Raw genomic sequence first — 27,942 nt, 5'->3', positions numbered from 1 at the left:
TATTGTCTGCCTGCCCTTGGGGTGAATGCCAGTCCTGTTGTATAGGGTTGCTAACAGAATGTTATCTCAGCGCCCTGTTTGTCGCTCTCATCGTCACTATCACATCACTTTAAACATTTATTTGTTTATTTCCCATATTAAAAGGGAAAGTTTATTAGGAAAAGGAGCAGAAAAATAGAGGCACCTGCATGGTCACACGTAGGCAAGAGAGTTGCCACCATCACATCATTTTATGTATCAGGTTATGTGGAGGAGACAGGTCAAGGCAACTTATGATTCCTTTGAGAGGCAAAACTTGGTGGGCAAAGAAGATAGAGCAAACAGAACAGCTGGGGCAGAGGGGGTTGGATTTAATATGATAACGCATTCACCACACTAGAAAGGGTTGCAGAAAGGCCTGAAATGACAGCAAGAAGCTGGGCGGGAATGGCTGCCGTGTCTGTGCAGCTGTGAATGTAGGGTGTGGCCCAACCCAGCTCATTTCCAGGGCCCAAGAATATGGAGGAGCTAAGCCAGTTTGGACAAGGAGATTCAGGGCAGACCTGTAAGTTCATATATACACAATGGAATAATGTTCAGCAATCAAAAAATTAATGGCATTGGCAGCAATGTGGATGGAACTAGAAGGCATTATGCTCAGTGAAATAAGTCAGAAGGAAAAAGAAAAATATTGGAAAGTTTCACTTATAGCAGGAATATAGGGGAACCAAATATGGCATCAGTGTAAAAAATAGTAACAGTACAAAACACACAAAGAAAAACAGACAATTATTAATCAGAGACATATGGCAGGGGAGGAAGAGGGAGAGGGATCCGAGGGAGGGAGGTGCACAGGGTACAGAGGTGATGGTGCACAGGTGCATTGGCAAAGGAAATTCTATGGGGACTACACCTGAGGGGGTGGGGGGAAGCAAATCTTTTTAAAATGATGTAAAAAATAAAAAAATTAATTAAAAATAAAGAACCCTGTTAGGCCAGATATTCCGGTCCCCTCAGGCCTGCTGTTCTCACCACACTGGACCACTCCTGTTTCCTGGAGTCTCCCCCAGACGCCCTTGGGGGGCATAGTCCATGCAGAAATCCCCTGTCAGGTGGTACAGGCACTTGGCTTGGTAGGAGAATTTCAGGTGACCGTGGTTTAGGTTGCAGTTCACCTCGTGTGACCCAGATTTTGGTTCTGTGTCACATGTGCCGAGAAGGTCATCGTCGTAGCCATTTTCTTCATCCCAGACCTGCACCCTCAGGGGCCTCCCTGTGTGCAGGACCACATCCTGAAAGTCCAGCGTTGTTTGCCATGTGGGATTGTTGTTGTTCCACACTGTGCTTGTCCTCAGCTCCTTGCTTGCGAAGAAAACCTTCAAATAGGCGTCTGTGGCAGTGATCGAGTCTCCCCATAAGCCTGTCGCCTGGAAGTTCTTAACCTCCAAGTGGGCCAGGCCCCTCTCTCGAGGACAGCAGCTGTGATTGTTGAGTTCCATGCCATGGCACAGGCACTGGCATGGGTCTTGGGGACTCTTTTGCTGCCCCTTAGGGCAGGGCCGGCTGCAGTCCCTCCAGCGAGCCCTGTGCAACACATACTTGCTCACGGCCTGTCTCAGGGTCTCGCGGTGCGGGTCCTGTCTCTTCAGCAGTACATGCAGAGGCTCCAAGGTGTAGTCCACAAGGCCTGGGGTGTCCTTCAGTGAATCTACCCATTGTGAGAACTGCTCAGGCTTGGCATGGTTCCCAAACAGCAGGTCATGCGAGGAAGTGTGGTGGCCACCAACTATGTCAATATAACGTTCCCGGAAGGTCTGGTGGAAGGAGTTTGTTATCTTGCTCCTCTTCATCTTCTCCTCACATGCCTTGGATTCTGCTGAAGAGCTGACCTGGCTGCCTATGCTGACCTCAGCCTCGACAGCCAGGCAATCCTCCACCTCCTTGGCTGTCAATCTCTCTAAGACCAGTTCACAGGTGCGCAGCGCCGTGAGGGTCGAGATCCGGCCACCCAGGTTCATGGACCGGATAAAGTGGGTGCCGTAGTCGGAGATGAGCCCGAAGTACTCAGTCTCTGTGGAGTTGTTGAAAATTGGGGGTATGGCCCTGAGGGCCTTTTTGAATTCAGGGTGCAGTGCGGGGTTGTGCACTAGTTTAAATCTGAAGGAGAGAAAACATCAGATCCAGTGGTGGGTAGTATTTTCCCCATTCGATAACTCCCTCAACATGGCCCAAGGTCACAGGGAAGTGGCCTAACTAGTGCCCAGGTGGTCTGGCTCCAAAACCTAAACAACTGAATCACTGAGCCCGCAGAGAAACCCTTTCTGTCTGTTTTCCTGCAGTGATAAGGACTTGGTATATAAGTTTGCACTTTCTTTTCAAAATAAAGTTTTTTCTTTTCTCTTTCTTTTCTAATTATAAAAAGGGATGCTGCTATACTGATGGTGTGTTCTGGTTTTGGAAGGTAGTCCTGTTGCTGTAGGCTATCTGTCCACCTGTATGCATGGACCCCTGACAGCTCTGGCCATATAGGAGCCCTGTCTCACCGTGGGGGAAATTTGGGATCCAGGTATAAGAAATCAGAGTGGTTACTCTGGAGGCATGCATTTCTCAGGTTGGGATCTGGGTCCCAAGAGCTGGGGGTGATTGCAATTGCTCAGTAGTCTAACCCTAATTCTCAGCACAGAGCCTAAAGCCTTAATGCCGAACACAGAGTCAGACTTAAATAGTGGGTGAAAGGACAAATGAGGCTAGTGATGGGAGGGATCCAACCAGATCTCCTGTCTCTGCCCCATCCAGGAAGGACCCCACAGAACTTCCAATGCTCATAGAAGACGGGGTTATTGAGACGACCTCAACAGCATCTTGTTCTCAGGCACAGCCTGCTCTGGCTTCCCTCTACCTGTTCTCTGCCTGGGTGCTTCCAGATCTAGACTACAGGGGGGAAGGCCATAGGGCACTCTACCTGCAGTTTCCTCCTGGTGGAGGCAGTCTCTGTGTTCCCATCCTGCCATTCCTGGGCTTTTACACCACCTTAAATTTCCCACCTTTTTTTTCATTCCCCTCCACCCGACTTCCAAGCTCACCTGTAAAATTGACACTCCACCTCATCCTTGGTGAAGCTGTACTCATCCTGGTGGGTTTTCTTGGCTGCAAAGTTAGCTGCCTCAGAGTGTGAACCGGCAAAGGTCATGTGTGCATTGACAAGTGGGCTTGGGAGTCAGGTCTAGCTTCCCCTGCCAGTCATTGCGGATTTTGCTAGCTGCATCCCGGGCCACACCCTCGACAGAGCTGACCTTGGTTCTGACTACCTTGCGCTGGCAGACAGAGGACCGGGCACGCCAGTGTGCGATGGCCACGGGCAGGCGCTGGAGGGTGTTGTCCTGCAGAACATTCTTGCAGAGGGTGCAGGTGCCATCCCGCCTCATGTAGCGCTTTGTGTCCACTGGGAAGGAGCCTGATCGCTGGAGACTGGTCACGTCCACTCCCTCCCCTGCCAGCCACGAGCCAGGCACGAAAGTCTCGTGTTCACTGCATTCAGACTGTGTGAAGGTGTTGCAGAGGGCAGGGGTGGGGGTGGGCAGCAGAAGGAGGAGGATCCCCTGGAGAAGCACACAGGTGGCCATGGAGCTGCAGAGACAGGAGGCACAGGGCTTCAGGAGGGTCCTCCCCCAGCTGAGGATTATTGGGACCTATGGAATCCAGAGGGAATGCCATCTCTTTTAAGTCACTGAAGGTCAGAGCTGGAACTACCCTTATAAACCTGGGCCACCCTCAGCATTGTCCAGATGGGCCCACAGAGGAGAAGAGACTTGGCCAAGGACATATAAGCAGAGGATGCCCTGATTTCATTATTTAAGCCTAGTGGAAACTCAAATTGATGACTTTATCCTTTGCATCACAGCTGCTGCTGGTGGGAGGGTGCTCTGGGTAGAGAGGAGGGGCAGGCAGTAGCTGTAGCAGATTTTGGGGAGGGACCTGGTGAGTCTAGAGAAGTCTAGGTTCTGGAAAATGTTACTTTGACCCCAGAACACTCACTTCTCCTACCCTCATCTCTCTTACTCTCCATCCCCACCCTATAGCACCTTAGGTTCTTGACTTAACTGGGAAATAAGGGAGGTTGTGATTCATCCTTATTCTCTCCATTTCCCCTTTGGGGACCTCTTTCTGAGCCCCATGGAGGAAAATCAGTCTGAATTCTAGAAAAATAGCTCCCATATACCTGTACCCTAAGATCCTGCATGGGAGACATTTTGAAGTTTGCTCTTCAGGTCTCCTACTGATGCTTGAGTGTCCTGTTGGTTAGTCCCTGCTACACTGGGATCCCGGCAGTATCTGTGAGCTACCTATTGCCTACAGTTGGACAGCAATTACCTAAAGTTTCTTCCCCAGTTTGAGGTGGTTCTGGAGCCTCAGCTGGGTTTGTTCATAATCTGTAATCTCCTCTCTCTATCCTTATCCAAACTGAATTCTTTGGAGGCCTTTCCTCTCTGGCACCTGGCAGAGGCAGCTGCCTCTGTGAGCCCTGGGTTTATGGAGGGCGTGAACTCTCCCTGCACTCTACCTGGGGCCTCTGGGCCTTGCTCAAAGCAGTACTTGAATGGTGGAATTCCAGGCAATATGGTAGCCCCATGGAGGTAAATAGCAGGAGGCTTTCAATGGCCCTGGGATCCACCTGCACCCCTATGTTTATTGCAGCACTATTTACAATAGGTAAGCTATGGAAACAACCCAATTGCCCAAAAATAGATGACTGGATCAAGAAGATGTGGTACATATACACAATGGAATATTACTCTGCAATAAAAAGATAAACACATGCAATTTTCAGCAACATGGATGGCGCTGGAAGGGATCATGCTCAGCGAAATAAGCCAGAAAGAAAATGAAAAATATCGGATGGTCTCACTCATAGCAGGAATTTAGAAACCTAGGTAAAATATCAAGAAAAAGACTTATCATAATAAAGTAAAAATCAAAATCAAAATCAACAAGCAGCTATAAACCAGAGACACACTATTGGGGGGTGGGGAAGAAGGGAGTAGGAGCAAAATAAGAGTGGTGGGAATTGTACGAGGACTATAACCATGATGAAAATGCATACATTGTACAAAAAAGAAAAACGATGTAAAATATATATATAAAAAAATAGAAAAGAAAAAAACTATAAAGAATTTAGGGAAAAAAACCAAAAAACATAGGCCCTGGGATCGTCCCCCTTGGGAAGCCAGCACAGTTTATAACCTTGATCCAAGGAACTTGGTCTCCATACTGTCCCTCCTCACTTATCTCCCCGGGCACTTGTTTTCAGCTTTCTTAGTGACTCTGTCAGCATCTGAAGGGCCAAAGAGACTGTGTACTCTACCCTCTTTGCTTGCTATATGAGGAAACCGAAGCACAGAGTGGGCTCAAATCTGCCCAAATTGTTAGCACCGAAGCACAGTCTGGAATCCAAGTCTCTTTCTTACAGAAAACAGCACTTCCTGCCCCATGAGGCTCTTCTCTCAAAGGAGTGGTTTCATGCTCATGCTCCTCTGTCCCACACAGGGGCTCCCAGTCACCCCAAACCCCTCCTGCTTTCCTACCTGGAGTCCTGTGTCGAGCTGCTCCTAAACAGACATTCTTGCTCTTCACAGGAGGCTTCTGAAATGGTGTCAGCCTCCCCACACAACTCATCACTTCACTTCTGTTTCCTGCCCCTCCCCCAGCACACCCACCCTGTCTTCACCTCATAGGGCCCTGCTGACAGCCCTCGGGAAGCAAACTGAGAGGACCACAGGCTCATCTGCCAAGCAGAAGTGTTGGGGTGTGGGATGGGGCGAATAGATGAGGTCTAGGCTAGAGGAGCACACGGGACCAAGGACTTCAAGATTCAGCTCTGGGATGGAAGAAGAGGCCCGCGGGGGTGATCTCCCTGCTCTTGAGCCAGGGCGCTGTGGTGTGAGATGCAAGATGCAGGAAAGGGAAGGCGATCACTGAGTGGGCTCGGGCTGAATAGCCCGGGCTTGGGCCGCTTTGGCATCCACCCGCTGTGTGGCTGGTAACTTCTTTGGCGTCTCTGTCCCAGTTTCCCTTGTAAAAATGGTATATAAAAATAGTTAGACCCATAGGCTATGAGTATTCAGGGAGTGTAATGCAACCATGCCATGCCGGGGAGGTTCATCAACGCTTCAAGCAGCCGTGTTGGTGCTTTCATTTCCCCGCTGTTTGCCGCTGCATTCCACCACACTCCACACCACACAGCTCCACACCACGCTGCTCCACACCACGCCACCTCCAGCCCCTGGCTGAGTGCGCATGCACAGTGGGAGGCCAGAAGAGCCTGAGGCTTTTCCCCTTTCCTTACCCCACAATCCACCCCTTCAGGGTTTTCCACCACACAGTCCATACGCAAGTGTATACAATTTTCCCTTGGCAAATACAAGCACTGCAGCCATGGCTCACAAAAGCAACCAGTATACATCACAATATAAGTAAGTTCAGTTCTCCTAGGGGCAGAAAGATAAGGAAGTTACTGGTACCAGCAATGGGAGATCCCTGCCATCTGGCAATATACACGCCAATTTTGTGTCTGAAGATAATATTGTAGGTGGCATCAGTGGCCTTCCAGGTTGTGAGGACCACACTCGCTTTGCCAGTAAAGAGGCATCACAGGGCTCTACATGTAGCAAGAGTGGCGAGTTCGTAATGTTACAGGGCAGGGAGAGGGGCACCCCAGACCCCGCAAACCTGCTTGCTCTAAATAGGTTCTGCCATCCGCCACATCAACACAAAACCTATGAGACTTTAATGAGAAGGAACTTTAATACAAATAGGAAACAACACAGAAAAGACAAAGAATATAGTTTCTAAATCAAGCACCCACGGTTACCCATCCCCTTGTGGGTAAAAGTCCACCCAAGCAGGAGTGTCCCAGAGCAAGGCCCCAAAGCCTGCCACAAGTCCAAAGCACCGTCCAGTGGGGACCCACAGAAAAGGGTCAGAAACAACAGGACAAGTTTGGGAGGAAAAGAGCAAAATCATAACCAAGACAAAAACTGCCATTATCACCTCCCCACGGGTCTCACCCACATCTGATGCTTTTCCCTTTTACTTGCCACGACCAAAAGGCAAGCGCAGTTTCCTCACGTGTCTCCCTGCACCATATGCCTCCTCCAGGGCTCCTTCTGGCTCCATCCTGCTTCCTTCCTTCCTCCCCACCTTCTGCAGCTTCTTTTCTTTAGCTCCACCCTCCTTTGGGTGGGGCAGGGAACCTGGAATTCCCCTTTTTCTGGGGACCACCCTGTGACAATAATAGGCCACAAAACATCACAAATGTCCCCTAAGGATTGCATTCTGATCTGCCATCCCAGGGTGGGTGACACTCACCTGTGGCGGCTACTGTGCAGTCACTGGTGTTATTTGTAAATTGGCCTCCAGGCCACGACCCCAGGGGGCGATCAGAGCCATCCAGGGCATGTGGGGAGCCTTCACAGGCCAGGGCCAGGCAGGTTGCTTCCGTTGATTGCCCAGCCACATGTTTTCAGGTGTGTCAATAGGAGAGATACGGCCTTTTCCACATAGCAAGAGAGTCTTAGTTAATAAAACATCATCCATGTAATGATACAGATGCGCTGAAGATGGCCTTTCCCACTGAGCCAGACCTGCTGCCACCAGCCCCTGGCACAGAGTAGGGCTGGGCAGGTATCCCTGTGGGAGCACAGTGAGTGTCCATTGCCGGCCTTCCCAGGTGAGGGCAAACTGGTCTTGACTCTGGAGCTGTCTCTATGGGGAGGGGGGAAGTATTGCCAAACATGCTATAAAATGATCCATGTCTAGCTCATGGCTCAGACCATCTATTAAGTCTGCCCCTGAAGGCACTGCAGCATGCAAGGGGGTAACTACTTTATTTAACTCACAATAATCCTCTGTCTTGCCAAGAGCCATCAGGCTTCTTCACGGGCCACACTGCCGAATTGTAGGGGCTGCGGGCAGTATGCACAATGCCCACTTTCTCCAATTCCTATATTGTGCCCGTAATTTCCTTGTGGCCTCCGGGCAACTGATATTGCTTGGTATTAGTCACTCCCCTAGGGACTGGCAGTCGTATGGGTGGATGCTTAGCGTGTCCTCGCACCGCTGCCTTTACTGCATGCACTTTAATGTGAAACTCTTGGGCTGTGGTCTCTAGCCAAAAGCCACGTAGTACATGCACCCCCAGATGAACTCCAGCATGGGCGATACATATACTTTAGACTCTTTCATGGAGTAATCGCCCAATCCCCAGGGATAGTCTCACTGCTGTCACCTTGATACTCTGGCCTCCACAGCCATCAATGTAACATGCAGACCCTTGAAATTTTTCTGGATCTCCATAGAGCAGAGTACATTCTGCTCCTGTGTCTACCAAAGCCTAAACTCTTTGCACATTAGTCAGGGACAGTGGATGGCAAGGTGCACATGTGGCCTCCTGTCCCCGCCAGTCCCCTGTGGGTGGGTTCCTTGGCCCTCACCTTATTCGAAAGTGATCAGGCCATCGCCCGAGGACGGGGTCAGCAGCAGGTGGTTTCCCAGGCACAGGGCTCGTGCCTGAGGCCTGGAGCCTCCAGGCTTCCCCTTCGCAGCAGTCCTTCTCATGGCATGAACCTCTTGGCTTCCTGCAGCTGCTTCTGTAATTCTTTTATTAACAAGTATGCATTGGGCTTTGCATGTATTTTAGTGCCATCTGCACCTGCTCCCACTAAATATGTCCACTTTTGGTTATGGGTAGCTTCAACAGGTTCTGTGATGCCAAGAGGCTTCCTTGCCCTCCTTGGCATTCCTTTTGATTGTTCAACAATTACCCATATTCCTTTCTGAGTTTGAGAGCACTGGCTCTCGACTTCACCCCAGGTAGCTATCATTGTTGTGACGTCGTGTATATGACGTGCTAGGGTGCTAGAACTGCCATGAGGGATCCAAATGAGGATGAGGGGGCTCTCTTTAATACCCAATCTCTCATCCCTGCTTTGAAACGCTTGTCGTCAGGACCACGAATATTCACAGTGAACATGGCCTGCCGCATTCCCAATTACCAAAGTACCTGCACCAGCTCGGCATATGTCTGCCATCTGCTCACTGTCTCTGCACGTCTCCTGCATCAGCCCATACTGTTTGTATGGCAGCCAGTATCCATTCCAGCAGGGTGTGATCGCCCTGGCCATACTGCCGGCTGTGCTGCAGCCTCTGTCTCCAGGATGGGTGTAAAGTCACTGAGGCCAGTCTTTCCATCTCCTGTGATGTACAAATAATCCCATCCACCCCCAGGTTCCACAAACATAGCAGCCAGACTGCCGATTGCTCCCCTGGCTTCTTGCAGAACTGTTTGCCCATGTCCACCAGTTCCACCTGGGTGTATGGTCAGTATATAGTAAATTCTGTCATTTGTGGGGTTCCAGCAGCCTCACCCCCTGGGGCCATAGGCTGCCATTGCTTCATTTTCTGAGTTACCATTGGGTGGGCCCGGTGCATGGGACCAGTCTCCTTGTCCTCTCAAGAGGAGCCTGGCATCTCCAGAGCTGCAAGTTGGTTTACCACCACCGGCTGAGACTTGGGCTAAGGGCAGCCTCCCTCTCCTCCACCCCTGAGAAGGATTCTGGTGTCTTTGGAATGGTGGGTTATTTCTCTGAACTTCCTCCAAGAATCCTCAAACGTTGTTGCAGTTCCTGTGTCTCATCCCATAGTTGCTGGATTCTGGATTGCTCTTTCGACTAGATTCTCTCAGAGTTGTGAGAAACACTGTAGTACCAGGAAGGCACAGAGCTGGTTCTCTATGATCCGAGCAGATGAGTAGAGTCCTAGAGCCCCCGGTGGATTTTTCAGGCTTTTATATGGCAGGCAAGTGTGCCACGGGGCTGGGAGGCTCCCAGTCCCCATGGTCTGCCTTCTGGGCTCAGTGTTCCCTCTCTCTCTTTTTTTTTTTTTTTATAACTTTTTTTTTTTTTAATAGAGGCATGTTTTTATTTATTTATTTATTTATTTGTTTGTTTGTTTATACGTGCACTGGGTACAGTCAGAAGCGCGGGAGGGTGAGAGAATTCACCAGAGCCAGAGCGGGGAGCAGAGCAGGCAGAAGGACCGAAGTACACTGCTGAGGGGAGCAGCAGGTGGCAGGAGAGGTCTGCGCGCCATGTGGGACCCTCCTCCAGTGGCCGGGGAGCAGCCGGGGATCGAACCAGCGCTGTAGAGGCTGCAGGCAGCTTCGCAACCCAGCGCTCAACCGCTGCGCCACCGGGGAGGCCCAGTGTTTCCTCTCTTTAGGGTAAATGTTTTTCAGGCTTTTCTGGCCTCCAGCATTAGGATTGCCTGTGTGGTGGGGCACCTGAATTTTGTTACATTGTTATAAGTTGTATTGTTTACTTCTGTGGGCCATGGGAGCTGTATTGCGATATTGCCAAGAGAAGCAGAGGCAGGAGAGTGACAGGAGAGTGGCAGGCGAGAGGCAGGCGAGAGGCAGGAGAAAGAACACCAGAGAAGCCCAGAGCGAAGACTTGCCAGGCGCTTGGAGGCCTACTGGTCTCCTGCCCCCCCCCCCCGGCACCCCAGCCTGCCATGTACTTGGTTGCTGCACTACATGTAAAAGCTCAAGAAAAGCCTGAAAAAGCCACCGAGGGCTCCAGGATGCCCTTTACCTGTCCAGTCTGCTTGGATCATAAAGATACTGCTCTGTGGCCCTTCCTGCCCTACGTTGGCGTAAGTCAGCAGGATGATATGTAGATGGATTGGAGCGCTCTGAAGACCTCAGGAGGGCTGAGGAGTAGCAACTGTTTTCCTGTGACAACTGGATATACCATGGTAGGACAGGAGGTGTCCAGAGTCCAGGAGGCTGCGGGAAAAGCTAAAGATGCTTGTAGGGTAAAGGGTTTTCTGGCTTTCCTGCCCTTCCACCACTAGGGGCAACTGAAGTTGTTACATTGTCGCAAACTGTCTTGTTTACTTCTGTGGGCCATGGGAAGAGTTTTGAGATAGTCACTGAGAGAAGCAGAAACAGGAGAGAGGCAGGAGAGAGAAGGGGAGAAAGAAGGCCTAAGAAGCCCTGAGTGAAGATTTGCTGGGGGCTTAGAGGCCTCATGGCCTCCTGGCCCCCTAGCACCCCTGCCTGCCATGTACCTGGTTGCTGCTTTATATGTAACAGCTCAATAAAAGCCTGAGAAACCCACTGAGGGCTCCAGGACTCTCCTTTACCCGGTCTGCTTGGATCATAGAAAAAACCTGCACTGTGGCCTTCCTGGCACTACAATTGGCGTGGTCGGCAGGATGGATTCAATGCAGACGGGTGTGGAGCCCTCTGAAGATCTCAGGAGGGACTGAAGAGTAGGAGACTGTCTTTGCCTGTGACAACGCTGGATGAGCCATGGCAGCACATGTAGCGACCAGAGTCCAGGAGCTGCTGGAAGAGCTAGAGATGCTACACCACAGGGAGTGGACAAGGTCCGGGAGCTGTGGAATGAGACCTTGCCTGGAGGAGGAGACAGCCCAAGAGGACCAGCCAATGACCCTGGAGGCAGCAGAATCGTCGGGGAAGAAGGACCATGATTTGGAGCTCTCCTAGTGCTGATGCAGGAAGAGAATGATGGACTTGGACTTACAGTTCTGCCAGAAGACGGAAAACTTTGGCAGGGTAATGTTCTGTTTTGGGGACCCTGGGGGAGAATGGTATTGTTTGCACACCCCAGGAGATGGGAATCTGTGGGTGGCCAGTGGGTCTTGATGGCCAAAAGCAGCCTGTGTACTGCCCAGCAGCTAGGCAGAGGAAAAGCCAACTGAGAAAGGCAAAAGCTGGTGCTGAGATGGGGAAACCCTGAGCGGCTGTTAAGTAGCCTAAGTATGTTGAAGAAGGCCAGTGAGTCTCTTAAAATCACCTGTAGGTGATGCTCTGCTCATTGTTGAGTAAGGGTGAGGAGCTGAGAAATCCGTCCTCGGGACAGGTGGGGAACGTGGCTTGTGGTGGAGCTGACAGCCAAAGAGGGGACCCAAGAGAGGCTGCATGTGGAGCTTGAATCCACGGATCCCCGACCCATGTGCATGTGCAAAGGGTTGGCCTGAGTGCAGGGGTCTGTGTGTTGCACTGGTGGCTATGAAAGCCGATTGTTGGAGTGACCACAGACAGAAAACCCTGAGAATTGGGTGTAGGGGGAAAGGATGTCCTGAGCTAATTCCATACAGGCTTTGTGGATGCCACCCTGTAGTGCCAGGAAGAGCACGGAGCAGGTTTTCTAAGATTCGAGCAGACTGGGTAAAGGCGAGTCCTGGAGCCTTCGGTGGCTTTCTCAGGATTTTATTGAGCTTTTACAAGTACAGCAGCAACCAGGTAGATGGCAGGCAGGGATGCTGGGGGCCAGGAGGCCACTAGGCCTCCAACCCCCTGGCAAGTCTTCACTCTGGGCTTCTCTGGGTTCTTTCTCCCCTTCTCTCTCCTGCTCTCTCCTGCTTCTTTCTCTTGCCTCTGCTTCTCTTGGTGACTATCTCAATACTCCTTCCCTGCCTCTCTCCCCCCACAGAAGTAAACAAGACAGCTTGCAACAACGTAACAACTGCAGGTGCCCCATCAGGCAGGGCAATCCTAATGATGGGAGGGCAGAAGAGCCTGAAAACCATTTACCCTACACACCCCCACTCCATCAAGACACTAGGAACTACAAATCCCATGATCCCCAAAGGAAAGTTGCAAGGAACTAAGGGTGGAGTTAAGCAGCCATTTTCTGTGGGCTCATGTTTATAACCAGCCATGTTAGTGGGGTCGGGGGGGCACTTGGCTTCTGCTCTTGGCCAGGCAGGTTTGGTCTTGGCGGGTCACTTGGGATTCCAGGTTGGCGGAATGGGTAGGACTCATTTAAGAATTTATCTCTCTCTTTTCTCCCTGAGTTGTACATTTCCTTATTTCCTCCTCCCTTGTAAATAAACCTTTTGTTAACTTTTTGTGTGTGCCTCCAAGTGCGCAGGTGAGGACCCTTTTAAGTGCGCAGGTGAGGACCCACTGTCAGGCAATCCATTTTAGAGAGGGGTTGCCCTGTAACATGAGCAGGGGTCTGCATGTTGCATTGGTGGCTGTGAAAGCCGAGTGCTGGAGTGACTGCAGACAGAAAACCCTGAGGACTTGGTGATTACCCCCAAAGACAGAATTGCCAATCAGGCAGAGAAGGCCAGGAAGCCTGAAGGCTCCTGGTGTGTGATGGCAGTTGCCTGAGTGGTTATGAACAGTGCCTTCAGCAGCAGAAGTGGTAGATCATCTGCTGGTGCCAATAATCGTCTTTTGCCACTAGGTTGGTGCCCTGTCTGGACTCATTTGTGTTGTTGTGTTGTGTCATTGCTATTTTCTTTTGTGGGTCATGGCTGCAGTGTTTGTGTTTGTTAAGGGAAAATTGTATATATGTAGACTTTATACCAGAAAACCCTGGGGAGGTGGATTGTAGGGTAAATGGTTTTCAGGCTTTTCTGCCTCCTGCCATTAGGAAACCTGCCTCATAGGGCAATCCTAATTCCATGTTGTTACATTTGTTATAAGTTGTGTTGTTTACCTCTGTGGGCCCTGGCAGCAGTATTGGGATAGTCGCCAAGAGAAGCAGAGGCAGGAGATTGAAGGGGAGAAGAATGCCAGAGAACACAGAGTGAAGACCTGCGGCCTCCTGGTCCCCCGGGACCCCTACCTGCAGTGTACCTGGTTGCTGCACTACAAGTGAAAGCTCAACAAAAGCCTGAGAAAGCCACCGAAGGCTCCAGGACTGCTTCTTTACCTGTCTGCATGGGATCTTAGAAAACCTGCTCAGTGCCCTTCCTGGCGCTACATTACCCCACAGGGAGGTGCTCAGAACAGAGCTGGGCTCTCATTGGGTGTTAGTACATGTGACCATTCCCTCCTTCCTGAGCAGTGGGGAGACAATTCATCTTCAGACCTACTTGCCCACTTCCTGCCCACACCTACATCCCGGCCCAGCCCAGGTTTTGAGCCCCAGACACGGGGTCTCCTGCTCCTCATTTATGAAGGAAAGCAGAGTCTGCTGGTTCCCACCTCTTCCCAGCTTCTTCCAAGCCTTGACCAGCTTTTGCAGCCACTGGTGGGTGAGCTGTATTGGGACCCCGCCGGGGAGAGCTGTGGGTGAGACCCAGGGTCTTCATTCCTTATTTTACCTGAGGTCTGTGCGGGTAAAGTTTCCATGGGTTGATTGACTCACAGGAAACTTCTGGAGGACAAAATTACACAGGTCCCAGGTGGGTAAGTGGGGTTATGTGCGGAGACCGTTCTCATACATTTACCTTCCCACTGCACATGTGACAGGAACAAATAGCCACAGCCCCAGACCACGTGTGATACCACGATTTGCTCATCCCCTGAGGTTATGGTCCCCTCTTGTGTCCCCCACTCTTGTGGCAACAGGGGCTAATGCTGCCCTCTGGGAACCCGCCCCATTTCTTTCCTGCAATGTGCCCCCCCACTCTTCTAGCAACTACAAACTCTTTTTTTTTTTTAAATTTATTTCCCTCTTTAAGTATTGCAAACTTTTTTTTAAAAAAAGATTTATTTATTTATACAAGAACCGGGGTACAAGTGCAGGACGGTGAGAGGATTCACCAGAAACAGAGCAGGAAACAGAACAGGTAGACTGAATGAAAACACTGCCGAGGAGAGCAGCGGGCACGACAGGAGAGGTCTGCTGCGCCATGTGGGTATCTCATGCTGCAGAGGCTACGGACAGCTTCACGGTGCTGCACTTAACCTGCTGAGCCACCGGGGAGGCCCAGCAACTGCAAACTCTTAATCCCCTTCTAGATGCTATCCTGGCCTGACACTGATCTGAGGCTGTGAGGAGTTGAGTTCTGACTGTGTTTGGAAGACAGATTTAAATTTAAATTCTCTTCTGCAGGAAGAGGAAAGTGAGGCAGAGGAAAAGGTTCTAATCCCAGCTTCACTGGAGACTTGCTGAGTGGCTCTTGCCAGTGGAGTATTAACCCCTTCCTAGGTTGGTGTCCTCATGTATAGGGGCCGACTTTGAGATTTCTAAGAATCCTTAGATGCTTAGTGATGAAATGTACATTTAGCAGGTTTCCAATGGCTTATGAAGTGGCCAGTGGCCAAGAAATGCTGGTGTGGGCGATATGAAGGGCAGTGAGGCGAGGAGGATTACAACTACTGTTTCGGGCCTATGTGACTGATGATAGCTGTTTTCTCCAGCTGAAACTTGAAATGTGCTTTAAGCGCAGTTCTTCCTCAGAGGCATGTATTCTAACAAGAGCACAATTTGTTCCATTGCCAGACACCATCTGCATGGTTTATTATTAATAGTTTTTTGAGGTACCGTTCACACATCATGCCATTCATCCATTTCAAGTGCACAGTTCAGTTGTATATTTACAGAGTGGTGCAACAACACGTTTCAGCAAGGGTTCATCACTTCCCAAAAGACACCGACCCCAATTGCCAGCCACTGCTCATTTCTACCCCACACTGTATCTATACTTTTTGTCTTGATGGATTTTTTGCTTTCGGATAGTTTGTGTTAACGAAATCATACAAGATGTGACCTTTGGCAGCTGGCTCCTTTCCTGTGGCAATACTGTCAAAGTTCACCTAAGTCGTAGCATCTGTCAACATTTCATATCTTTTCAGGACTAATTAATATTCTATTATAGGAACATACGACCGTTTCATTTCTCTTTCATCACTCGAGAGACATTTAGGTGGTTTCCAGTTGTGACTGGAAGATTCAGGCACGTGATATTGGGTGGACACAGGTTTTCGTTCTGGATATGTACTCAGAGTGGGGTGTTGGGCCATGTGGTAGCTCTAGGGTTAACCTCTTAGGAGCTACTTTCCAACATGGCTGCACCATTTTACACACTTGCCAGCAATGTCTGAGAGTCCCAAATTCTCGACATCATTGTTATTATCTGACTTTCTGATTATAATCCTTCTTGTGTGTATGACGCGGCATCTCATTGTGGTTTTTTATTTGGATTTCTCTCGTGGTTGATGATGTTGAACATATATATTAAAAATTATTGTCTTTATAATGTGACTTATCTTCTCTTCAAACTATTTTTTAAAGATTTATTTATATATGCATACAAGAACTGGGGTACAGGCCAGAGGTGTGGGGTGAGAGGATTCACCAGAGACAGAGTGGGGAGCAGAACAGGCAGACTGACTGAAATGCACTGCTGAGTGGAGCAGTGGGCGAGTCAGGAGAGGTCTGCTGCACCATATGGGTATCTCTCTGGCCGGGGATCAAACTCATGCTGCAGTGGCTGTGGACAGCTTCATAGGTTGCGCCTTAACCCCCTGAACCACCAGGGTGGCCCGACAAACATGTTTTTAAAGATTTATTTATTTTTTGCTTAGAAGAAATGGGGTGCAGGCCGGTCTGTAGCCTGTGCATCCCTCGAACCTTGAGTGCTCTATTGAATGCATATCTTTTCTGGCTATATGGCCATGAACTAAAGCTTTTGTTTCCACATCTATGGGTCTTAGTCGCTACCTGCCCAGCATCATACCTGGTCACTGAATGTGAAAGGGCCTCATAGGGCCCATTGACAAGTAGCTGCTAGCTGTGTTCATCTTCACCCACTGCTCTCGCTCTGGTGAGATGAATTAGGGAGCTGAGCCTGTGATCACCATGTCCTGATCCTGCGGCAGTTCTATTCATGTGGTCTGCTTCCAGGCCGTTCTGACAAGAGTATGTTTTAGGATGTTAAGTTATGGGCAGCATCAGCTTTCTCACTTGAATAGTGTTACAAAGGACTTTCAAACCCACCCAGGATCTCGTTTGGTAATTTCTTATTAATAGAGCAGAATCTGCACTAAATGCCGTCAAAATAACAGTTGAAATGTGCCAGTACTCTGCTAAGCATTTTGCATATAGTCACCTTCACCACATTTTCATAAACCAGCTCTGTGATTTTCTTACTTTGCAAATGGGGAATCTGAAGCTGGGGCCGGAGCTTAAGAAATGGATGGAAAGTCTCAGAGCTGGTAAGTGGCAAGCCAACATTGCAACATTTCCTTAAGCCCTTCCAGATCCTGCATCTGACAGAGACAAACCAGGGGCAGTGCTTGGAATTCCCCTGCTAAAATATCTCATGTCTGAGTGGGGCTATAGACTACTGAGGTTGATGAAAAGGAGGTGGAGTTGGGCTCTAGGGCACCCCCAGTTGGTGTGGGTGCTTTGGACAGGAAGCTGGGGAACTTGGGTTGCAAGTCAAAGCTTATGTACCTATGTACTGCGACCTTGGCCAAGTCCTGTCCTCTTTCTGCTTTCAGTTTCCTCACCAGAAAAACAGTTGGAATACTAGAGGTCCTCATCCACACAGCTGTTTCAAAAAGCTTAACACTTCCCATGAATCATCAGCTTAATCTTTGTAGGATCCCTCATGGTTACATACCTTTATTCTCATTTTACAGAGAAGGAAGGTAAGATGAGAGGTGAAGTAACTTGTACGAAGTCACCTAGATGTTCAGTGGTGGTGCTGGGCTTGAGCCTGGCTCAGTGTGATTCTGGGCTCCTCTGGGGTCTACTGTTCTGTGTAGGGCAGGGGAATAATTCAGATTAAGCAGGGCAGGAAGTCACAAGGACAGGCGTCCCCTATGGGCAATCACAAATCATTTGAGTCAGAGATTGCATCCCAGTGGCCTCCTCTTTCCAGGTGCTCTAGTCCTAGGCAGGGCTGAGTAGAGGGAAAAAGATGGAGCTCAGGGCCTGCCCTTGCACTCATGGATGCGGGTCCTCTCCCACGCCGGCATGCTTTCAGCCCTGTTATCTGTTGGGGGATAATCCTATGGATGTTTTCTTGTCCTGTTGCAGCTTTTGTTCTCAACTTCTTTTCTGAGGATTTTCGCATGGCAGGTGGCCCTGGAAGAACAAGATCTTATTTCTCTCCAGACAGAAGGGGAATTTTCTTGCCATTTCCCTGGGTGATGATTGGGAGGTTTGCTCACGGACCCCTTTTAAGATTGGACTTTCCTAAACTGGGGTTCCTCAAGTGTGATACCAACCCATGTGGGCACAACACCCACCTGGTCTGGCCTCCAACCTGGCCCAGTGGGACTTGGGGGGCTCGGGAACATGCAGCTCATGCTGCCTTCTATGACATGAGCAGCCAGTCCTCGGTCCTTGGAGTCTGGAGCCTTCTGCCAGGAAACTATGGATTATCCTACAGGGGTGACCCCCAGACCCTTCATAGCCCCTTAGTGTCAGGCCACATGGATGGTGCTGATAGAGAACACATTCTGGGAGAGGAGGGCACAAGAGTCTGATGGATGCTGCAGTGAAGGGAGAATATAAGAGGACCCATGAGCCTGGTCACAAATATTATCTCCAAAGTGGTGTGAGAGGGGGTGGGGTGGGCAGCAGGAGGGAGACAAGTGTCCCTAATGTCACCTGGGCTGCTCACGCTCCTGCATACAGTCAGAGGAAGAGACAAGGGTCCCCAGAGCTGATGCACAGGCCTGGGAGCACGGGTTGGATGGCAGCTTTCTCTCTTCATGCCCCCGCGTGACTGACAGCCCACATGACCCTGGGCACTAATCTGCGTCTTGTGTTTGGCTTTCCGGACCATTAGCACTCTGACAGTGGTGCACCAAAGTCACTCCCAGGGGCAGGTGTCCCCCCAGCACTCATACCTCAGTCAGCCTCTTAGGTCACTGGGTGTGGCTGCTTCAGGCCTGAGCTCCTTTCTCAGCTGCTCTCTGGAGCCTGAGACTGGAGAGGTATGTGGGCCTATTTTGAACATTCAGGGGAGGACAATCACTTCCAAGTGGGAGGACGCTTCCTCTTGTCCAACTGCAGTGGACTCAGGGACTCATATAGCTCGGGATTCCTGGTTTTGCAACCTGTAATCTGAAATCTAGAGTTTATTCCAGTTTTGGTTCTTCACAGTGTATTTTAATTTTTTTAGCACTTTGCTCTCTTTGTGACCTTCTGATGCAGTCTGTACCCTCTGCCCAAGGCTCAGCTCCACTGTCCTAAGCTCCCCTGTAGCCATACATGTCCTCAGCTCCCCTGTAGCTGTACAGGGTCTGAGTCAAGGGCCCTCGGAGGGTTTTCTGACCCTGTTCCCATCCCAGAAACCTCCCAGCTTCCCAGAGCTGACTATGGCTCATCAGATGGAGGCCTTGCCAAAAATCATATCCAGGAGGCCTTTGGACTGTAAATATAGGGTGGTACAGGGCCTGACTAGCCTCAGCTGCTTGGAGTTATACAAAGAACAGAAGTGGCTGAGGTGGGCAGGTGACTAATGTGACCTTTGAGGGTGTCTCCTTCAGCTGTTGGGTGAGATGATGTGTATCAAGCCTCACACAGATCCCAAGCCTGGGTATCCCTGGAGGCTGGTATCCTTCGCACCATCTAGTTGGGCCTGCAGGGATGATTTTTACTGAGATCCCCAGCCTTAAGCAGAAACATGCAGTCTCCCGAAAGCTGGCAATGAGTTCCAGGCACCTTTGGGAGCTATTATGTGCTTCGAGGAACTATTATGAAGCTAATAATTTGGTGAGAATTGACGGGCTTTCAGAACCCGTAGGAGCTTGGAGAACATGGATTTTAGTATCTGAAGAGCTGACTCTGAGACCCAGCTCTGCCAGTCACTGTGTGAGCTTGAGCTGGTTACTGAACTTCTCTGAACCTCAGTTTAAGTCTTATCTATAAATGGGACTATTATCTACCCACAGTGATTACACGAAAAGTGAGTAAAATAAATAATAACCTCACTTTGGGTCCTAAGGTAGGGAGAAGTTATCCCTGGCCGGGTCATGCTCAGAATTCTAGCCCCGTGAAGGCTGAGCTGAAGGAACCGGCCCTTAATAGCAGCCTGCCACACTTCACTTGCTTCACAAGCATCATTGTTGTTTTGTTGACAGGAGTTGCTCTGTCCTTCGGGACATTTTCACTCAAGTCTGGGTCCATCAGCCATGGTGGTGATGGTCGTCTTGGGCACTCTGTTGGAGCTGGCGGGGTTTGCTTTGCCAGCACCGCGCTGCCAAGCCAAGTCTGCCCTGCAGCTCCCTACACTGGTGCCAGATAGATATTTTCTTTTGCGATCCCTAATCCATACACCCTTCCTGGGGATGGAGCCAAACTCTTAGAGGAACCATTTTGCCCCCTGGAGAGAACTGCTCACTCAGTGTGGAGGCTCAGGGAGGGGAGTTCAATGCCGTTCAATGCAATACACACCCAGTGTGTGCCAAGGTCTGGTGCAACAAAACCTGAGCAAAGCAGGACCCTGCCCGTGAGGTATTTATAAGAAATGCTTCAACAAGTAGTATGTGACTTTCTCTAGGTCGTGATAGGGGATCCCCTAACACTACAGCAGATTAAGAACCCATAAGGCATACAGGCATTCATTGATCCTGCAAACATTTATAAAATTTCTATGTTGCAGATTATATGTTAAATGATTCAGAAAGGTAAAATGAGAGCTTTCTTCATGATTATTAGTTCAATTTTGTTCACCAGTAAAAGATTTCAGTGCATGGGGCCCACAGACTTTTGCCCAAGGCACAGATGTTGACCTATGAGGGATGAATTATTTGGGGGTGGGAATGTAGGGGCATTTCACAGAGGGGTGACTGCTGAGAAAGGAGTGAAAGGAAGCACTAAGGCTTTCTGCAGGGTTGGGGGTGCGGTGTGGGGAAAAGTCTCACAGATTGAAGTGTTGGCCTGTGCAAAGACCTGGGGGCTGAGTCATGGACTTGTCGGGGCTCTGAGGAACCACAGAGGTGACCGCATCTTCCGTTCACGGTGAAGTGTGAGGGTGGAAGGGACCGCCCAGAGCCATTTTGCCACATAGATGCCAAGTTTTGACCTGGTCTCCTAACCTCTCAGCTGGCGTTTTTTGCTTGCCACGAAAAAACTAGGCATTAGACAAAACATCCTCACCACTTGAATCACAAGAGGTTCACATCCAGGCCATGTGAGTTTAGTTCAAAGTTTAAAGGAAAAGCAGAGCTGGAAGGCTGAAGCTTGCTGGGTTCTGCGCCAGGTACACAGCTGGTGCTCCATAAATGCTCGTAGCCTTCTTCATGGCTAGATGGTGGGTAAAGGCCTTTCCCATTTTGGAGAACATGTGAATGACAGCTTTTCTTTTTTAATATTTTATTTTCTATAATTCTTGTATCATTTTTCATCTTTGCACAATGTATGCATTTTCATTATGTTTATATTCCCCATACAATTGCACCCCCCCTTATTTTGACCCTAGTCCTTCCTTTCCCTGCTCCCCTCCTCCCCCCTCTCCTTAGTGTGTCTCTGGTTTATAGTTGCTCGTTGATTTTGATTTTTACTTTGCATTGATTAGTCTTTCTCCTGGTCTCTTATTAGGCTTTTTAAATACCTGCTATGAGTGAGACCATTCAGTATTTTTCTTTTTCTTTCTGGCTTATTTCGCTGAGCATGATCCCTTCCAGCTCCATCCATGTTGCTGCAAACTGCATGTGTTTATATTATTGATTGATGAGTAATATTCCATTGTGTTTATGGTGAACGGCAGCTTTTAACTCGCAATGAGTTAGAGCTGGGTCTTGTGAAAGCTCTGTGCAAATGGAAGGCAGGAACTTCACAGGCAAGGCTGGGGTACCCATGTTGCCCCCCATTTGAAAGGGGGTGGATTAAGTTGTCAAATGGAGATTCATCTCTAACGGGTGTGTCCTTTGAGTGGGGGCAAGGATGGAGGCTTCTCCGTCCCTCAGGGCGTTCAGGTTTAGGGGCTGAGCAGGACGCAGAGCTGCCACATTGCTATATGTTGCCTGGTCTGCTCCCGGCTCTCAGTTTCCATGTATGGCTGGCGTCGTGGGTGCCCATCAGAGGTGGTGGATACGTATTTCTAGTCTCATTTTCCAAATTTAGAAAGAGAGGGATCGCAAAAGGACCATAGCCTTGGAGGGTGTTGGCCTTGGGTGAGGGGAGAGAAGTCTCCACCCCCATGTGCCGTTTTACTCAATCCCACAACAGACTGTTCCCTCATTACACTGAAAATACTTAGATATAGAATAACAGTCTCGGTTGCTATTGATAGAAACCTGTCATATGGTAGATGAATGTGATAATATGAAAGAAACCTATCATATTAAAATGTACATGTTTGTATTTCATATTTTATATATAGTTTTATTCCCATATAATTATGAATTATGATTATGTGTTTAACGTTATATATGGTATACATTTTATACATCATAGCATATAATTTATTATACATTTCACAGTATATAATATATAAATATATTGAAATGTAGATTACAAATATAAAATGTAAAAATATACCTTAATAGGTATATTTGATGTATTTCAAAAAGAGAAGGAATACTACATCCTAAAGCTTTCACCCTTCTGGGCACTACATATCCTACTACACAACCATGGTTGACTCACACGTCAGTGTGAGTGAGGAATTTAAAAACAGGTTTTACTCTCGCCAGCTTTCTAAATCCTAACTCTGTGCCTGCCCTTTCACAGAACCTTCCAGTGACTGCCGAGGGCCCTCTGGACAGGCCAGATTCCTCCCCATGACCCTCCTGGCTTCAGAAGGGGGCCTCTCAGCACTGCTCTTCCTGCCAGCCCCTCAGCCTCTGCTTTCCATCCCGGTCTCGTTTCTGATCCTTCCACCAACCATGCAGTTCCTTGTGCCTGAGATGCCCTCCCCTTTTTCCTCTCACCACACCTGTGCCTATAAGACTTGGCTGAGAAATCAGCCTTATTCAAACATAGGCCTGGTGTCCTCCTAGGCACACTCACCGTGCCTGTGTCTACTCCTTACTCATCAGGTCACCCCACCCTGTCACATCAGACCCCTTGCCTATAGCCCTTCCTAGGCAGCAAGCTCAGAACACACAGACTGCTGTGCCATGGTCACCTCTGGACGCACATGCTGGAGAGACATGTCCAAGTGATGGTAGAACTGAACATGAGTTGGAGGTAGAGAAGGAGAATCTGTGTCTTAGGGGTGAGGGAGTCAGTCCTCTGACTGGTTAGAACCAGACGGAGAAGCACCGGCTCCGGCATTTTGCAGATTTGGTCCATTTTAAAGGTTGGCATCATGCCTAGCTTCCCAGCCCCAAACCTTGTTGTGTCCACAAGTCAGAACCCCAATGGCCTACCCTGGCAGACCCCTGCGTGGCCCCGCCTGGCCAGGGAGCAGAGCTCTCACCACCCCCACGCCCGGAGGCCTGGGCTTCCCTCTATTCCCGGGAGGGTTGGGGACCAGGAAGGAGATATTCTTCCTTGGGGTGACAGAAAGTTGGCCAGAAGGCCCCTTACCTTGTGGTAAGAACTGGGCATTGCCGGGGACCAGCCTCCGGCAAAATGTCGTGTCAGGGGTTCCTGAAAGGATGAGACGGCCTTGGCGACTTGTAAGCGACTGAAACTCAGGAGCTGAGGGGAAGGGAAATGAGGAGGCACCGACACTTGGTGAGGTGCTAGTGTCTTCTGCCGAGAGACTCAGCAGGTCTTTATTTATTCATTTTTAGTAAGCAGAAAAAAAAAATACATTGTCATGTGTAAAGCAGAAACAATTAGTGTATTATGTTCCCATGGACTACTGGCTCCTACGGGTCCCAGCTAGACGGTAGCCTTCAAGGTTAATAGATAAAAAACCAGACCTAACACTAAAACTTATTATTTTAGCTAGACAATTACCTAAGACAGTGGATAGCCGCCAGTGCATCCCTATCAGCTAAAACCTAAGCATCAAAAGACTATTTTATTCACACGACCTTCAGTCAGAGACCAGCTGCTACTCAGCTATCAGAATTTTTTCTACCTACAAACTTCTTAACACAGTTAACTTCATTTAAAAACTTTCCTAAGAAACTTCTAAATAAAAAGGAAACTTGTGAAAAACAAAACAAGGATATACTATAATTGTTATGCTGGATTGCTGGTCAGATATATGCAATAAATTGTCTCCCATTGTTAATTGGGCCGGATTGTGTAGTAACTAATTTCTAAACAGGTAATTTTTTGTGCCAATTGCTTGCAGTCTGCTGATACATATAATTTATAGCCTAATGTACTTTTTGGGAAATTTTGTCTCTCTTTATGACCAAGAACAAAAAATGAAGGAATGTTAGGTCTTCAGCCCCACGGTGTGAGGCACAAGGAATCTTCAGCCCCACGGTGTGAGGCCCTTTACCTTCGGCCCCACGGTGTGAGGCCCTTTACCTTCGCTGCTTGCCAGTGTCTTATCTGGCTGGGGCATCAAGGCCTCCTGCAGCAGGGCATCCTGTCCAGGGCCCTTCGGCGCCCTCCTCACCCCTCAGGTACGAAGGAGGTTGTGTGCCTGGAGCTTTCTGCTGGCAACCTGTCTTTGTCTGGTCTCCCTTCAGAACAGTGGTTAGAATTTCACGAGGAGGTTCAGGGAGTTAATGTTGATACTGTAGGGGTTCAGGGAGGCTGACCACCCTCCCAGGTTGGAGGTGGCTTCTTCGTGGCACCAGTACACCTAATGGCCTTTCCTGGAACCTGGATGGGGCAGTGACCCATCCCATTGCCATCTGAATCCACCCTCCGTCCCTGCCCTGGTGCTGAGGACAGCAGGGGATGTGAGTGTGTGAGTAGTGAGTGTGTGTGTGTGTGTGTGTGTGTATAGGGTGTTCATGAGTGTGCATGCAGTGTTTGTGTGCGCTGTGTGTGAATGGGGGTGCCTGTGGCATGGGGTATCTGTGTGTGGGCGGCATGTGTATGTGAGTGTGTGTGTTTTATGTGTGAGAGTTTCGTGAGAGTATGTGGTGTGTACATGCGCGATGTGTGGGGTGACCCCCAAACTGACTCCTGTACTGTCCTCCAGGCAAAGGCAGCCAAGGTGGAGCAGGAGGCCCGAAGACTGCATCTGCGGAGTCTGCAGTACCTGGAGCGCTCTGTCCACCTGGTGCTTCTCAACGCGCATCTCCACCTGGAGAAGGCGCAGTCCTGGCAGAGGCCGTTCAGCACCTGGATGCGGGAGGTGAGAGGAGGGAGGCTGAGGTGCAAGGGGCGGCTGCAGGAGGGACCAGGTCATCCCCATCCACTGTTGAGACTTCCACGTGGCCCGGCGTTTCTCCTGTCTCACTTTGGGGCTCAGCACCGTGTCTGTGTGGGACAGGATAATCATCTCAGCTTGAAGAGTAAATGCGTGCACGGGGAGGCGCGAGGGGTCCTGGCGGTCCACCAGGTACTGTGCCTGCTGGGCTCCTGCTGTGCGCATCTGCCAGGTGCCTCTGGCTGGCTGTTGTGCCCGGCCCTCAGGGCAAGCTGGTGTGGTGGCTCAGCTCCTGCCAGCTGCCCTCTGTGACCTTCGACAAGTGCATTGGTCTAGCCTACTCTCCTCAACATTAAAATGGAAATAATGTTGATACCGTAGTGTGACCTCACGAGATATGGGAGGGATTCCGTGAGGTCAGTGTTAGGGGTGGGTGAGTGATACCTGATGGGGGGTCAGGACCACCTTTTTGAACAGTTCGGGCTCAGCCTCCCCTTTGATCTCCTGTGCCGGGTTGAGGTGATAGGGGAATGAGGATACTTTTGGGGGGTTCTTCTTGGAGAAAGAAAATCTCGGGAATCATGGGTGGGGATGGGATGCTAGATCCCCTCTCTCCTGGGGATGAGTGGAGGGCGAGGATTGCCTGGAGACCTTGTTCTGAGTGAAGCTTTTGTCCTACCACTCCCAGGATGGTGGGGAGAAGAGGCACACTGGTGGGTGGTTTGAGTCTGGTGCCAGAGCCTGGGCTGCTGGGCAAAAGGGTGGTGTGGAGAGGTTCCAGCTAAACCCCTGGGCAAAGGCCCACTGTGGGCCAGCCTGGGCCACAGTTCACAGTCAAGGGGCTCTTGCTGCCTCTTGCTTCCCCACTGCCCGCCCTGCCCGGCCCCCTGGGCCCCTGTCGCCAGTGCTCCTGAGTGTCGAGTGAGTGTCTGGCTGACACAGCCTTGCTTGGCCCCGTGTGACTCCCCACTTCCTTACTGTGTGAGTGCATGCTGTGCTGAGCCTCCTCAGGAGTCCGGGGAGGAAGAGCCACATCCCTGTTAGAAGGAAAGTGAGGCTCAGCGCAGTTACCAAAGTCAGCTCAATCAGGTCGCTTAGCTGGGGTAGCACCGGCCCCAGTCTTGTTCAGAGCCAGGGAGGAGAGGCTGCCCTGGTGATGAGGGAAGGGTGACCTGTCGTTCAGGTCACTCTGCCTCACCTGGAGCGCTGGCCCCTCTCTGCTTTCCTCCCAGGTGGCATCGAAGGCCGGAGTTTACAAGAACCACCACCAGTTGGGCTTCCCTGAGCTGGAGCGCGTGGAGGACCCGCCCTTCTCTGGGCTGCGCTGCCAGTGGCAGGAGCAGAGCCACAGCCCTGAGGCCTGGGCCGCAGGGGACTTCCTATAGGAGGGGCTCCCCCTGCCCCTGCCTCCTCCCGGGCTGGTGTTCCTGGTGTTCTTCCCGGGGTGGTCATGAGGAGGCAATTCCTAGTCCCCCCAGAGGGACTGGGGTGGGGACCTCTTCTATGTAAGAGCTTTTTGTGGGACAGTTGGCACACAGTCACACCTTGTAAATGACATGGCCTCCCGGAAGAGGGGCGTGTGTGTGTGTGTGTGTGTGTGTGTATCTGGAAGAGAGAGAGAGAGACACTCAAACACACACATGCCTTGCAGGTGGGCTGTCTGGGATGCCTTAGCCCGTTAAGGAGGTCACACCCCAAATTGCCAGCCAATCTCCGGGCTACTTCCCTCCTGCTCTGGCCCCTTTTACAGCAGCGCAGACGGCCCTGTTGCAGGGCAGGCAGGCTGCGGGTGGTTTCCTTGTCTTTCTGTCCCTCACTGCTGTGCCCCTTGGCTTCTCCCCTTTTGCTACCTGAGCACTGCCCTTGGGCTCTGGTTCCCTGCAGAGTGAATGCAGTTTGGGGGGGTGAGTATTGTTACTTTAAAGGCAGCTTTATCCAATTTTCTTGCCTCTCAGGCTCTGGCTCCGGGTTGGAGACTTCTGCAATGATAACAGCATGGCCTGCTGGAGGCCCCTCCCTCTCCTTTCTTTTCCTCACCCCCTTCCCTGGTACTGGGAGGGCTATGGAGGTTTCCACAGAGCCTGGAACATCAAGAAATTCCATTCAGGGCAGGCAAGAGCTTCCAGAAGGTGGGTGAAATCCTGTGGAAGAGGCCTGCTTGATTTGCATGGGAGCCAGTCTGGAGGTGCTGAGGGAGATAGGCTCCACTGGAGAGCCTCCTCCCTGCCCACCAGCTACAGATGGCTCTGTGCCCCCACCTTTTGCAAGCAGCACCCCCAAGGACTGACAGATGCCTCTCAAAAAACTGGGGTGTGAGCACAGGGCAGATTAGGGGTCACTTGGATTCCAGACCATGCTTGCTGAGCACCCATGAGTTGCTTTTCATGCTGGGCAGAGGAAGAGAGGGGCCATGCACCATGAAGTTGGAGGCACCAGCACTAGCTCTTGTGGACAGTAGGAGGCTCCCCAGAGAGGCGGGAGAGGCAGGCGGTGTGAGCTGAGCCTTGCAGCTGTTCTTCTGGACCCTGTGCCTGTGAAAACCCAGGTCCTGAACTGGGGGGGACCGTACCCTAAGTGTGGCTTGTGGGGACTAGGAAGTTGCTCTGTGGCTAACTTCTGTAGAGAAGGAAGTGGAGGTGTTACTGGTCATGATGTTTCGAAAGTGGCGAAGAGGCTGAGGTTGTTCACATCTATCTAGTCTTGGGATGAGTGTGCCCATCTTGTCTGAATTCTTTTGCAGAACTACTGTATGTCATCTGCTCACTACCTTTTCAGATTTGTTGTTGGAATTGTTTTTATTTTTGCATGTATTAAAAAGTTTTCATTTTTTTGCCCATAAGGATGAGAGGCCAGAGACCAGGGCTGACCTGGGAGGGAGCCTTCATGTTCTCATGGTTGGCCCTGCATTCCAGCTGTGCTGGGATCGCTGACTGGTCCCTTTCCCTCTCTGCCCTAGTTTCCCCATCTGTAAAATGGGAGAATAATACTTGTCTGCTACCTCACAGG

The 27,942-nt window shown here is 50.3% G+C and overlaps 1 protein-coding gene and 1 pseudogene across 2 annotated transcripts in view; one reads left to right on the top strand and one right to left on the bottom strand.

Moving 5' to 3' along the window:
• LOC311178709 (paladin-like) overlaps window positions 1–26,321 on the top strand; it is a gene marked incomplete at both ends in the record, with an annotated part of 146,141 nt that extends 119,820 nt beyond the window's left edge. The window contains 2 exon segments of the mRNA XM_084245449.1: window positions 24,766–24,921; window positions 26,169–26,321. Coding sequence (XP_084101575.1) covers window positions 24,766–24,921; window positions 26,169–26,321 — 309 coding nt within the window.
• LOC311178060 (perforin-1-like) lies at window positions 1,008–3,602 on the bottom strand (annotated as a pseudogene). The gene is made up of 2 exons: window positions 3,063–3,602; window positions 1,008–2,136 (listed from the first exon to the last, which is right to left on the bottom strand). The product of its transcript is annotated as a perforin-1-like (transcript).
• Window positions 26,322–27,942: the final 1,621 nt, after the last annotated feature.

The sequence above is a fragment of the Talpa europaea genome (assembly GCF_964194135.1).
Source record: "Talpa europaea genome assembly, chromosome: 10".
In the NCBI taxonomy this organism is placed as follows: domain Eukaryota; kingdom Metazoa; phylum Chordata; class Mammalia; order Eulipotyphla; family Talpidae; genus Talpa; species Talpa europaea.
The sequence above is the reverse complement of the archived record's forward strand: the minus strand, read 5'-3'. Positions and strand labels throughout refer to the sequence as shown.